Source organism: Nannospalax galili, unplaced genomic scaffold (genome assembly GCF_000622305.1).
Source record: "Nannospalax galili isolate Female #2095 unplaced genomic scaffold, S.galili_v1.0 scaffold405, whole genome shotgun sequence".
NCBI classification, from domain to species: Eukaryota; Metazoa; Chordata; class Mammalia; order Rodentia; family Spalacidae; genus Nannospalax; species Nannospalax galili.
The window spans coordinates 1,834,145-1,847,513 of NW_008354532.1; the positions used below are offsets into that span (position 1 = coordinate 1,834,145).

At 37.4% G+C, this 13,369-nt stretch overlaps 1 protein-coding gene across 5 annotated transcripts in view; it reads left to right on the top strand.

The window, feature by feature from the left end:
- Positions 1 to 13,369, top strand: part of Mapk10 (mitogen-activated protein kinase 10) — a 301,950-nt gene that overhangs the window by 281,657 nt on the left and 6,924 nt on the right. For all 5 annotated transcript variants that reach the window (XM_008851755.3, XM_008851753.2, XM_008851754.2 and 2 more), the window contains 2 exons: positions 992 to 1,055; positions 2,671 to 2,748. In XM_008851755.3, coding sequence (XP_008849977.1) covers positions 992 to 1,055; positions 2,671 to 2,748 — 142 coding nt within the window. The remainder of the gene's footprint in view (positions 1 to 991; positions 1,056 to 2,670; positions 2,749 to 13,369) is intronic.

Below are 13,369 nucleotides of genomic sequence, written 5' to 3' on the forward strand. Positions count from 1 at the left end.
TCATAGAAGCTAGAAGACTGTCTGTAGCTCTTACTGAGAGCCTTGTAAGGAAGCCCTTTTCAGAAATCCATGTTCTAATAGGTTTGAGTTGCTCTTTTAGTTTCTAAAAAGCTGATTTTTAAAGTAGTGGGCAAGGATGAAGGTTTCCTATCTCATGGTAACAGAAATTCTATAATTCTTCCCTGGATTCAGTCCAGTGCTGGATAATGCCGTTCTTCTTCCTGACCTTTATCTCATGCTAATGTGATTTTCCAAGGTATTTTTTTCCCTTCTGTCATGTGACCCAAGTTGGAAATATTCTAACCAATATGACAGATCTCAAGTCCACATAATAAGAACAGGAGGTTGGAGAGCTTATCTGAACCTGGGAAGCATGTGGGTTTCTGAAACTCTGCCTGTCTTCCTTGAATTATGTATAGAAAGAATGATGACTGTATTGAGTCAGACTGAAGGCTCTGTCACATCATTTGCATGACTCTGTCACAGAAAGCACGACTCAGGGGGCCACTCAGGGTGCCAAGGTGACCCACTTGTGTAGTTAACTGGTAACTACTTCTGCCTGAAAGGGAAAGAATAAATCCATTTCAATACAGGATCCTCAGCATGTGATAATATTTCAAGAAAGATAAAAGGATTAATTTAATCTAAATATTTCTTTGCACTGGGGACTCATTCTATGGTCCATTGGACAGCATCATAGAGTCAGTTGTCAGAGAAGAGCTAAAAATGGAGCAAGTTCTTATCAGTCTGGGGGAGTTTAAGTACTGACTCTGAGACTTGAGGAAATAGCCTCTGGGCCCATTTAATAAAGTGTGAAGTCCATCCACTTGTTCCTTAGGTGGGGATTCTGAATAAATTAACTACTGCAGTTACCCCAAAGTTATGTAGGGACACCTCCAAAATCCAAAATGGCAAGGCATTCTCATGCATCGTGGAGTTTAGCTGTGTTTGTGTTGGTTATTATACAAAAGTTTTTGTTTTTATTTTGCAGCCTCCGCCTCAGATATATGATAAACAGCTGGATGAAAGAGAACACACCATTGAAGAATGGAAAGGTGACTCTACTACTTGACACCTGTGTACTCTTTGCTTTGTTGAAACTCCGACTATACAAAGTATTTGGTCCTCTCTATGCCCTATATTCAGAACACAGAAAGTACCTAGAACTTCTTGTACAATAATTTATAGAAAGTTGATTTTTAAATGGCTGTCATTCGTTCAGTGCTGGAGCCTGATTGGTGGAGGGCTTGCCTAGACGCAAGGTCTGAGTTCAGCCCTCAGTTCTACAATAATTAAATGAAGTAAAAAACCAAAAGATAATGATCTTAAAAGTTCCTAAAGCCATATCTGAGTTTTATACTAATAGAAATATTATTTTTGCTCAGGAATGAAAATAATTATTCACACCTTTGTAAAATACTATTGATTGCTAAAATGTTTGCCACATAGTGTCGTGCTTCAATTGAATACTCAAAAATTAAACTTTCCTGTTTGTACATAAAATTAAAATTAAGGTTCCAGATATTGATGGTTCAATGGGGGAAGGCTACAAAAGCTGACAACCTGAGCTCAAATCCACATGATGGCAGGAGAGAACTGACTCCTATAGCCTCCACAAGCACCCCATGGCCCCCTCCAGTAAATAAATAAAATTAATGAAAAATTAAGTTTGAAATGTACTTAAAATAAAAAACAACATGATTAATACATGAATTAATTCACTAGACTTATAAGACTTGAGAGTATAATAGAATATATGTATGCTCAAGTGACTTATTTCTCCCTTAAATAAAAATCAGTGAATATATTGATTGAATGTTTTTCAACAAAACCACTGAATTCATACTGTATCTTCAAAATTATACTCAGTGTAATTGAAGTGCGGTAGAAAAACAAATCAGGGGGCTGGAAAGATGGCTCAGCAGTTAAGAACACTGGTGGTTCTTGCAGAAGATGCGGGTTCAAATCCCAGCACCCACATGGCAGCTAACAACTATCCATAACTCCAGCTTCAGGGGATCCAACAGCCTCTCTGTCCTCTGCAGGCATTACACAACACGGGTGCACTTACCTACACGCAGGCAACACACACATACACATAAAATAAAAATAAATGAAATTTAAAAAGAGAAAAACAAATCAAATCTATAAAGAAATTTAAAGCTAATATAATTAACTACAAAAAAGAATGGATATAAGAAAACCAAATATAGATAATATCAGATTATCAGCTCAAAACAAGAAGGAACATAAGGGAAAGGATGTTTTGAGTTACCTTTAAAGAATTAACTCACATAAATTGAGAAGAAGAAAATACCAGATGGTGGATACAAGAGGAACACAAATGGTAGGAATAACCCCAGGCTGTTATGAAGAGCAAACAAGTGAAGAAACGAAGTTTTTAACATCCTATACAAACAACACTAGAATGCACCCCCAAGACTTCAGGAAATAGCAATTTAAGTATTTTTTAGACATGGATTCATTTAATTGCTGTATGGAGGGCCTACTTTTGCCAAGTTCTATGATAAATGGAAAGAAACAGAAGTACAAGATTAAAAACCCCAATAATTTAATAACCTGCTTAATCTCCTGTTATTTGTCATTAACGAGTGTGTTTGTAGATTTACAAACTTTATTTTTTATAATATAAATAACTGTTTCTTACAGAACTTATCTACAAGGAAGTAATGAATTCAGAAGAAAAGACTAAAAATGGCGTAGTAAAAGGACAGCCTTCTCCTTCAGGTACTCAATCTCAGTGAATAACCAATAAACCAGTACTTGTGTGTTTTCTTGGCCTTTGAGGGAGCAGGGATTGCCACCAATAAGATTCCTTACAGAGCCTGGGAACAAATATCACATGACCTCTTCCCTATGATTGCAATATAATTTCTTTGACAGTACACATTCTTTCTAGGATTCTGATTCTAATGATACAGCACAGTAGATTTTAAACAACTGATTTTAAGATCGCAATGAATCCTGAAAAAATTTAACAGGAGCTGTTCAAGAGTAAATGCTTCTTATCAAAACGTAGAGCCATGATGTCCTCTAGACCACCAGGCTAATGTGGAGGTCAGGAATCTGTCTGTCCAGCAAGAATCTCTTTTCTTTTTCATTCTAAATGTTGAATTCTTTCCAAGTTGGGTGTGACAATGGTAGAAATATCTACTAAGATGAGCTCTGATTAAAATCGCCTTGCAAATTTTTTCCTTATTTCCTCCAGAATTGAACATACAATCTTATCTATACAGGTTTTGCAGATCTTATAATACATTTTAATATTACTTGAAATAATTCACTTATATATATTAATGTTATATAGTTTTCTTAAGACTCGTGTCTCAAATATAAAGAATTTTAGAACATATGGTGGGTCATTTTCAGTTGGAAACTACATTCAATTTTGTGATGGCTAGAATGAAGGCGGAAAAGGCCTGGTTGGAATGAAAATTGAGCTGGATATTTTATTTAATAAATAAGTATTCCCAGTACCCTGAAAGTTGTGGGGGAAAGGATATAGGACACATTAACTTCTATGACTAGTGCTCGTCTTTAAGTAACTAATTTTCATCCATAGTCATTGTGACACCCAGACAGACATAATTCAATTAAGATTTGCTTTTCTCACCAGTGGACTTCAGGCAATATCTAAATTATCCCAAGTCTCCTTACTTCAGAAGGTATGTGTTAGTAACTTTTTGTCATTGTAACCAAAGTACTTTACAAGGGGAGCAAGGTAAAGTGTGTTTTAACTCACAGCTTCTGAGAAATCACTTCATCAAAGCAGGGAGAGGGTGTCAGAGGGGAGCAGTCCCCATCACAGCAGGAGAAGAGGCAGAGAAAGGGGATGTCCATGTTCTCTGTCTTCCTCTTTTCTCCAGTTTATTTTGGCCCATGCCATGCTTCTCCAACCATCAGGGTGGCCCTTTGACACTCACTTCATCCCCTGGACATGTCCTCATAAATATACCCACAGGTTTACCCTCAATACCCTACTTTATTCTAAATCCAGTCAAGTTCACAGTGAAGACAACGTCACAAGTCCATGCCGTGTTCACTTGACAACAAAATGTATCACTTTAAACAATAGCATTCTACCTTTGCACCTGAAAGGCTTAAGATGCATTCAGTTCAATTCCAACAGTGCCCAATTCTTAATGCTTCCAGAATTATTCACAGGTCTTAAGTCCAAAGTGTCTACAGATTCAAAGCAATCTCTTTCTTAAAAGATTTGTTATTATTTTAATTTTTTAGTTATGTGTATATGTGTGGAGGATGGGCATGTACATATTAGTGCAACTGTCCAGGGAGGCCAGAGGTGTTGGATCCCCTGGAACTGGAGTTACAGGCAGTTGTAAACCACCCTTTGTGGGTGCTGGGAACTGAGCTCAGGTCCTCTGTGAAAGCACTTAACTGCTGAGTCATCTCTCAAAGCAGTCTCTTAGCTCTGAGCCCTTGCAAAATAAAATATAAGTTACATACTTCCACCATAAGATGGCACAAAGGAAACATCATTCCAAAGTGGAAGATTAGGGACATGAAAAAGGGGAAATGTGATCACAGCAAGGCTGAAATGCAGCAGTGCAAACACTAAATTCTGTAGGTCCGTGTCCAAGATCCAGTATTTATAGTATAATGATGAGAGCGCCAACAGGCAGCCCTATCCATAAGGTCTTGCTGTTTGCAGTCCACATGGTCTCTCTTTTGAACTGGCTCTACAGCTTTCCTTTGCAAATGTTCTGCATTCCTAGCGCAGCCAACATCCTGGTGTCCCCATTTCAGCCAAGGCTTCACTTTCACAACTTCGTATATCACCCTCGCAGGGACTGCTTCCTAGATGTTGCCTGCCCTTTCACTCCTTTCTTTAAAAACTGGGTGGAAGCCTCCATGATCACACAATTCTTGCATTCTACCTGCCAAAAAAACAGCACCATATGGATGATGCCAAGGTCTCTCGATAACTGGGACTTTTCTGGGCCTCCTTGGGTCATAGTTACAGCAGCTGCTGACTCCCTGGGTGGCTGAATCTTAGGGAAACACTTCCCTAGGTGGCCCTGGATGAGCAGGATTCCTTTTCTCAAGATAAAGTGTTTTGAGTGAATTTACAGTGCTACACTGTGGACCCTAGGATAGGTGGGGTCTGGCCTATTCCTGAAATGCCATCAGTACATCCTTCCCATTACAAAACACTTGGCTTCTTTTGAATGTCACTAGTTTTTTTACATGCCTATCTACAACCTCCAACTCATTTTTTTTTTCTGGCCAAATTGCACATTTAAAAAATACTCCCGTTCTACTTTTTACACCTGATCATTACTGAGGCCTAGCTATAAGCATCCAGTAATATCATACCACAGTCTGAATGCTAAGTTATCTCTAAATTTGGCCGCCAAATTAATTAGCTCATTAGTTTTCACTTACGTCTCATTTATAGTTTCAGGACAGAGCCAAAATATAAATTATTTGTGAGGATAACAGCCTCTAGTCAAAATCCAGATAAAGTCCTTGTTCCCATCAGAAACCTTATATTTATTTCTTGGATTGCTATCAGAATTTTGATCTGAGTTCTCACTAGAATCATCCATTTAACTCTCCTTACAACATTCTAGCCAGTTTCTCCAGACTTTTCCAAATTCCTCTGGCAATCCAATTTCAAAAATCTAAGAAACACTGTGTGCTGGAGCTGATGAGAACAACAGCATGCGTGTCTTCCCCAGTGAGCTCTTACTGACCTCGTGTTAGTGCCTTGAAACTAACCAGGGAAGATTTACAACATGGAAGCTGGCAAACCCCATCAGTCGGGCAGTTTTCCCTCTGGAGAGCCAACTATTGGCTTTTTATCGGTGCCTCACTCTAGGCATGTTCATATGCGTGCACACAGCAAGCTATAGCAGCAAGAAAAAGCAATTGCCAAAAAGCTTTCCAAAAGTTGCCTTTTTGACATTTTTCAGGATTGTGTTCTTTTCTCATTAATGTTTGCAGTACATTTTATTTTGCAAGAACCAGGATGAGATAGTGTTATGGTATAGATTCTTTTGCTATTTATGGGAACACTGGGAATCTTGTAGCAAAGGAGTAAGTTAATGCAAGAACTAAATGGTTCTGATACCGAAACCAACACTACAGTGATGCGTTAAAAAAGTAGATTGGAAGTTAAATGAGTATTCAAAGGGGAATTTATAGGCCTGAGATTTATTGATGGAATCATTACAAATCAATAAGAAATAGATCTAACTTCAGATGCATTCCTAAATAAATAATTCCACTCCCTTCATGCTATCTGATTTCAGTTACAAAGTGATTTGTTTTCAAGAATAGTATAGCTATTTGCTTTCTGGATTGATTTGTAAGCACTGCTGAGGGAAAGTGGAGCTGGAGTAGGAATTAATTTGCCTCTGAAAGCAGTTGTTACAGAATGTTAGAGCTAGAACAAAATATAGGAGGTTATATGAACCAGCAGCTCTATTCTGTCTGAGAAGAGAGGCTGGACTAAGGAGTACTGACTTACCAAGAGAAGGATGCTTGGTGTCAGAATGGACAGACACTTCTCAGTCTCTAAGTCAAGATAAAGCTCCAGTGTGACTCTCCCAGCTACAGTCACTGATCCTGAATAATGTTTATTTATTTGTTTGTTTGTTTGTTTGTTTGCTTGTTTACTTATTTATTTGTTGGTTTATTTAAAAATTTCAAGCTGAAGCCCAAGAACATGTAGATACTGAAGCAAATTTCTTCAGCAATTTTTTTTCTTTTTTCTTCCAATTCTTTCTTTGCTTTTTATTTTTTATTATTTTATTTTATTTTGAGACAAGGCCTCCCTGTAGTCACAGTGACCTGAAACTCACTGTGTAGACCAGGCTGCCCTGGATCTCAGAGACATCTGCCTGCCTTTGCCTCCTGAGTGCTGGGATTAAAGGTATGTGCCACCATGCCAGGATTGTATTTATTTTTTAATTTGTTGTTGGGGAGGCCGTTTTCAGGAAAACAGTTTACATTTAAGAAGCAGATAGCAATATGAACTTTTGGCTAGCTGAGAAATTTCCTCAGCACAAATTAGTTCATTTTATGAACTAATTTTTAAAAATTAAAGTAGCAAGTAGCTAACTTGTAACACGATTAGTATTTTTAGCTTGTTTTAATCCTATTCTTAACAAAAAATACAATATTCTATTGATGGCAATTAATAATAATTAAGATGTCATCTCAATAGAGGAGATCACACAAAGGCAAAAATAATGAATCTAACAGGAGTGGGCTCATTAGTATCTAACAACCATCTCTAAGAAAGTTAAGTAGTAGCATTTATAAATTTCTGCAGTGTACATATTTTCATTGGAACTAAATTCAAGAAACCAAGGCGATGATGATAAAAGCAGTTAGAAAGAGATGCTAATTGTTTGCTTTAAGAAGTCGCTGAGAGTCAGCTCTAGGATACCTATGGGTCAGTCCACATCATTATACCAGCATCACTTAATTTAATATGTCTAATTTCCAATCTACTACTATTGAGGCTTCTTACTCAATTGAATCAGATGTATTTTTACATACTGGCAATGAGCAGGAACAATTACATTTAAACTACCACCAAAAGAGGAAAAAAATTGTTAGTAATTTTAACAAATGAAGTGCAAACCTGTTGCTCCAAAGGATGTAACATTTTTGAAAAATAAATGAAGATGTCATAAATAAATGAAAGATGTTCCATTGTCCTTGGATTGGTAAGGTAGCAATGTTCCCCAAGGTGGTTTATAGGATAGTCACAGTTAGAAACTGAGAGTTGTCTCTTTTTGCAGAAATTTACAAGATTATGATAAAATTCAGTGGAAAACATAAGGAAGAACACAAACAATTCTGGAAGAGAATGAAATTGGAAGATTCACATTTTCTGATTTCAAAACTTACAAGAAAGCCACACAACTAAGGGCAGTATTTACTTTTCTCATAGCTGCAAAAACCCTCCTACAAAGGCAGCTTAAGTAAGGAAGGGCTGTTTTGGTTGGAGGGGACACAGCCCAGCATGGCCTGGAAGGCGTGACAGCAGGGCTGTGAGCAGTGCAGCTTTACAGTTAGAGAACAGGAGATGAATGCCAGCGTTCAGCTGCCTTCCTCTCTTTTCCGTTTTTGTTTACTCCAGGATCCCATGGCATGGGATGAGGCCACTGACATTTAGGGTGAGTCTTTTCTCCTTAGTTAAGTTCTGGAAACATCTCTACAGACAGCTTTAGAGGTATGGCTCCTAAGGAATTCCAAGTCCAGTCAAACACAGAATAAATATTAACCATCGCAATGTGCTACTGTTTCTGGACCCCTGGCCCCTCTGGGTCTAAAAACTGCCTTCATTAAGATAAAACATATATATTGATTTATTTTCATTTATGAAAAATTGATTTATTTTCATTTATTGTCAAAACTAAAGAGAAATTATCAGTCTGTTTCTCCATGACTCATAGCAGTATTACAAATCATAGAAAAGATGAAATAAAGGCCAAGAAATATGTAAAGGTAGATTTAGTCACAGGTTCCAGTTACCTGAACTGGGGGATATGTCCTTTCTTGGAGCCAGAATTGAGGACTTTGCCAAGTTACTGGTATTTGAGGTCCAAGTCAAGTTTGTCTACGTTCTTGGAGCCGTATTAAATAAAGAATGAAATAAAGGCACATATGGATTACAAGATAACAAGATACCTTATTCAAACCAAAGCAACATTACAGATTAGAAAGGAATACACTGTCAAGAGTGACAGTGGGCCACATGACTGTACTCTACGGCCCCAATTATTGTTTTGGGCTTTCTTTTATGGGGTTTAAGAAATGGAGGAGTTTATGTCCCTGTTCAGCATGGAAGAAGCCAGAGCGGTCTGCATCCCAATTACCTATCTGCAAGATGAGTAACCCCTTCATAGGATGGTGTGATAAGAATAGGAGGTAGGAATTGGCTAGACAGTTAGGGTAAAAAAGACCCCAAAGAACTGTAGCCAGTTTCTTGGCTAAAAGTCAAAATGTCCTTGGGCCTGTTAGCAACATACTCTGTTCCAAAGGCCAAAAGTGTCAAAAGTATTTGGGAGCTCTTATCTAATCCCTAAAAGATTTTAGGGTTACCTCTTCAGAGGGGGGAATGTAGGAGGGAGGGAGTGGGCATGGATTTGATCAAGACACCTTATATGCATTCATGAAATTCTCAATAAAGTTTTTGTAAAAGTTTAAAAAAAAAGAAATGGAGGGGTTTGGTTGCTAAGAGATTAGTTTCACTGATTCATCTATTTTGATTAAAAGATTCAGTTATACGATCATTTCTCTGCTACATATGTCCTTTCCCATAATGCATCTGATATTAATTATATGCAAGCCTAATTATGCATAGGCATAAGATGATAAATAGGAGCTCTCCATAAAGTTCACTTTGAGGATATAATTTGCTTTCTTGTACATGCACCAAAAGTCAGTCTAGGCTAGATTATTCCCTTGCCCATAGTTTTTAGATTGTGTCCCAGGATGCATTTGAATAGAATCAGGACTGTGGGGTTGCTAACAAACAGGAAATTTGGGGGTGTCTTTGAAAGCAATGGAACTTTTCCTCAGCTCATGGTGAATTTAGCTCAGGAGTTAAGGTGCCAGAATTGTGAGAAAATTGCACTGAGCCAAAGTTTTTCAAGTTCTTGTTTCATGAATTTGAATAATAAAGTTAATGACCACTGAGGGTGAGTTTTAGAAAGCATTTTAGTATAAGGGTTTAAGAGAAAGAAAGGAATAAAGGAAGGAAGGAGGGGAGGGAGGGAGGGGAGGGATGGAGGGAGGGGAAGAGAGAAAGGAAGGAAGGAAGAAAAAGAGAAGAGAAGAGAAGAAAAAGAAAGGAATGAGGAAAAGAAAGGAAAAGAAAGAAGTCAGGCGGAGTTTCTGTAATAAGTCTTGGGTCTTCAGGGGTGGGGTCACTGCCTTGGAATTAATAAGGCTTTACTGGATGGAGACTTGGAGGATGGATTAACTGGTCAATTTAGTTTCCATTCATAAAATGAACTTTCATTTTCAGTTATGTTTTCCAGGAATTTGTGCTCATTTAGGAGATATAAAAAGAAACCATGCCTCCCCTTTAGCATCTCTGGGTTAAACATTTCTAACGTCTCTGACCTTGGGCAAGGAACTATCCAGCTTTTACCCAAGGGAAAACAACTATTTATTTGTTGAGTCCTCTACCCTAAAGTGCCTAGCCAAAGCCTGTCTTCTATTCTCATCAATAAGGGAGTACTAAGTTGCTAACAGGTTGCAAGGTGTGTGTGAGTATGGCACAAGTCAATTGGAGTTCTGGGTTAATAAGTTGTTCCTTATGCCTCCTTGCCTCGCCATCATCATAATTCCTATAGGAGCTTGGATTTATGAAAAGGTATCCTAATTTCTAGGGCTTTGTTATACTACATCCATGACAATCCCACTATAGATCATTGGGATAGAGCTACTACCATTATAAATATTCACAGAGATATCACTGCAATTTTATGAGCAATTAGTAGTTTTCTCAATAAATTGTGTTGATACAAGGGAATGAAAATAGATCCACAGCATAGACAAAAAAGCACTTAGAATGACTCATAGAAATGACATGCAAGGACTAAAATTATAAGTCTTAAATGAAATTATGAGAATAAATATTTCTGATCTTAAATTGAGAACTGTTTCTTAACTATAATACCAACAGCACGAGAATGAGAAATGTATATCTGACCTTCATATGTATAAAGAAAATCACAGGAAAATAAAAGATACTTCGACAATAATAAAAAATTATTTGTAAATTACACACCTGATGAAGCGCTGGTTTTCACACTGTGAAGAGGTTCATAGCTCTGCAGTAAGAAGAAAATGAGATGATCTTAATGAAATTGTTTTAGTTTGCTTTCTGTTGTTACAATAAACATCAGGACCAAAAGCAACTTGGAGAGGGAAGGATTTATTTTAGTTTACAGAGTATCGTCCATCAAGGGAAGTCAAGGAAGGAGCTAAACTCAGGAGCTTGTAGCAAAATCCAACAAAATGACAGAATGCTTCTTTCTGGCTTGCTCAGTTACTTCTTATACAGCCCAGACCCACCTGCCTAGGAATAACACTGCCCTCACGGACCAAGATAATATAACCAATTATTCAGTTAAGGTGCACTCTGCAGTTGACTCTATGTTTGTATCAAGTTAACAGCTAGAATGCACTATGACAGTAACCAAAGGATACAAATAGATTTTTTTCCCTCCAAATAAGATATACAAATTCCCAACAAGCACAGCATTGGGAAAATGCAAAGTATCCACAATGACTTTCCATTTTCTACATGCGAGGGTGTCTACACTCAGAAAGGCTGATAAGTGTTAGCCAGGGTGTGAAGAAATTATAATTCTTTGAAGCTGCTTGTAGGAAGATAGGTTGGTATGCTTATTTTTGGCACTTCTTCTAATAGAATAGATTCAACAGAACGAATTGGTAATTCTGTACCTAGCAATTCCACTCCTTGCTATGTACCCAAGGAATATGAAAACATGTCTGTTTGTACGAAACTTTGTGTGCCAGTGTTCATGATAGCATTATCCGTAGTAGTCCTCAAATGGAGACAACTTGATGCCCAGCAATAAGTGAACAAAATGTGATGTGTAGTACAAAGCACTACTATTCAACTATGAAAAAGAATGAAATACAAATTCAAGGTTCCTCCCTGAAGATATCATCATGCTTTGTGACAGAAGCCAGTTACATTCATATAGTATGTTCATGTATACGTGAAATGTCTAGAACATACAATTGTATAGAGAAAAAAGCTACCTAGGAATTGCAGAAATAACTCAGCCTGTAAAGTGCTTGTCATACAAACATGAAGACCAGCGTTCCATCTCTGGGACCATGGAAAAAAGCTAGACGTACCGACACATGCTTGTAGTTCCAGCACTGGGGAGGAAGAGGAGGCGGGTCAGTTAGGCTCGCTGGCCAACCAGTTTTGTCTATTGGGTGAGTTCCAGGTCAATGAGAGACCCTGTCTCAAAAAATGTAGACAGTGCTTGAGGCACGACACCTGAAGTGGTTCTCTAGCCTTCACATGTACACACATGTTCATGCATCCACAGACCTGTCTGCACACATAAGAGCACATGCGTGCACACGCATGCACATGAAGGATTGGTGAGAAACTGAGAACACGGCTTCCTTTTGGGGTGTTGAAAGTGCTGCACAGTTGAGTGTGTTTGGTTGTGTCTGTGCAACACTGAATGTACTTATTGGATTCTACAAATTAAATTTGTACTTTATCTGATACATGAGTTACGTATTAGTAAACTTGTTACAGAAAGACATGTAGACATTTTAAAATTCTAAAGTGTAAACTAAATATAAACTGCCTGATTTGAAAGTCACACATCACTGCAGATACAAAGGGTCAGGAAGGAAAAAGTGATCCCACTCTGCTGAGTCTATAATTGTTCTGGAATTTGTTAGAGAACTATGTACAGCTTTTATCTCTACCATTTAATATGGATGTGAAAAAGTCAAGAAGATCCCAGAAATCTGTCATACTGACGACATCGTTATTAAAGATCAGTTCTTCTGAAGGAACATGAAAGATGTTGGTCCAAATTACTGCAGAAGCAGGGGGAAGCAGAGCCATATCATGAGATCTAGCTCTGTCTGCTGGTATATGACATTGTATGAGGAGACATGAACTACTTCTGCACCATTTATATGAAGGATATAATTAGGTAAAGTTGAAATAAATTGAAGTCACATCAATTTATGTCATACATCACTTTGATAAGGATAGTAATTATTTACAGGAAATTGGCAATAAGGCATTAACAAAATATTCCCAGACACATCTAAGATTAGGAGGAATTAGTGTTTTCTAAGAGTTTAAATACCATGAAAATGCCTAAATGTTTCTATATGTGAAACTATTGGGATACAAAGAAATACATATAAAATGATCACAATTAAGGAGACTTGCTAGTGACAAACACTAAAATGAAAAATGACTAAAATTTAATAATAGTTCCTGCCATTAATTTGAAGGTCAGTGTACACTGGTTTTCAGTTTCTGTGTTTTACATATTTATATAAATATTATGATATCAAACAAAACTGTAAATACAAATAAAATATACAAAATTGCCTTAATTGCCTTAGTTTCGGTGTTTGGGTCTCCCTGATTGCTTTCATTTTTCTATCACATTTTTCACCCATGAAATAGCTTTTACAGGAGCCAAGGCTGTATGAACACTCCACTTCTGTGGTTTTGTTTTCTGATTTGATATTGAGTCCCTATGATAATACAATTGTCACCTATTTCAGAGTGCTTATTTTTCACCAAATAGATCCATGGGAATTCTTTTTTTTTAATTAG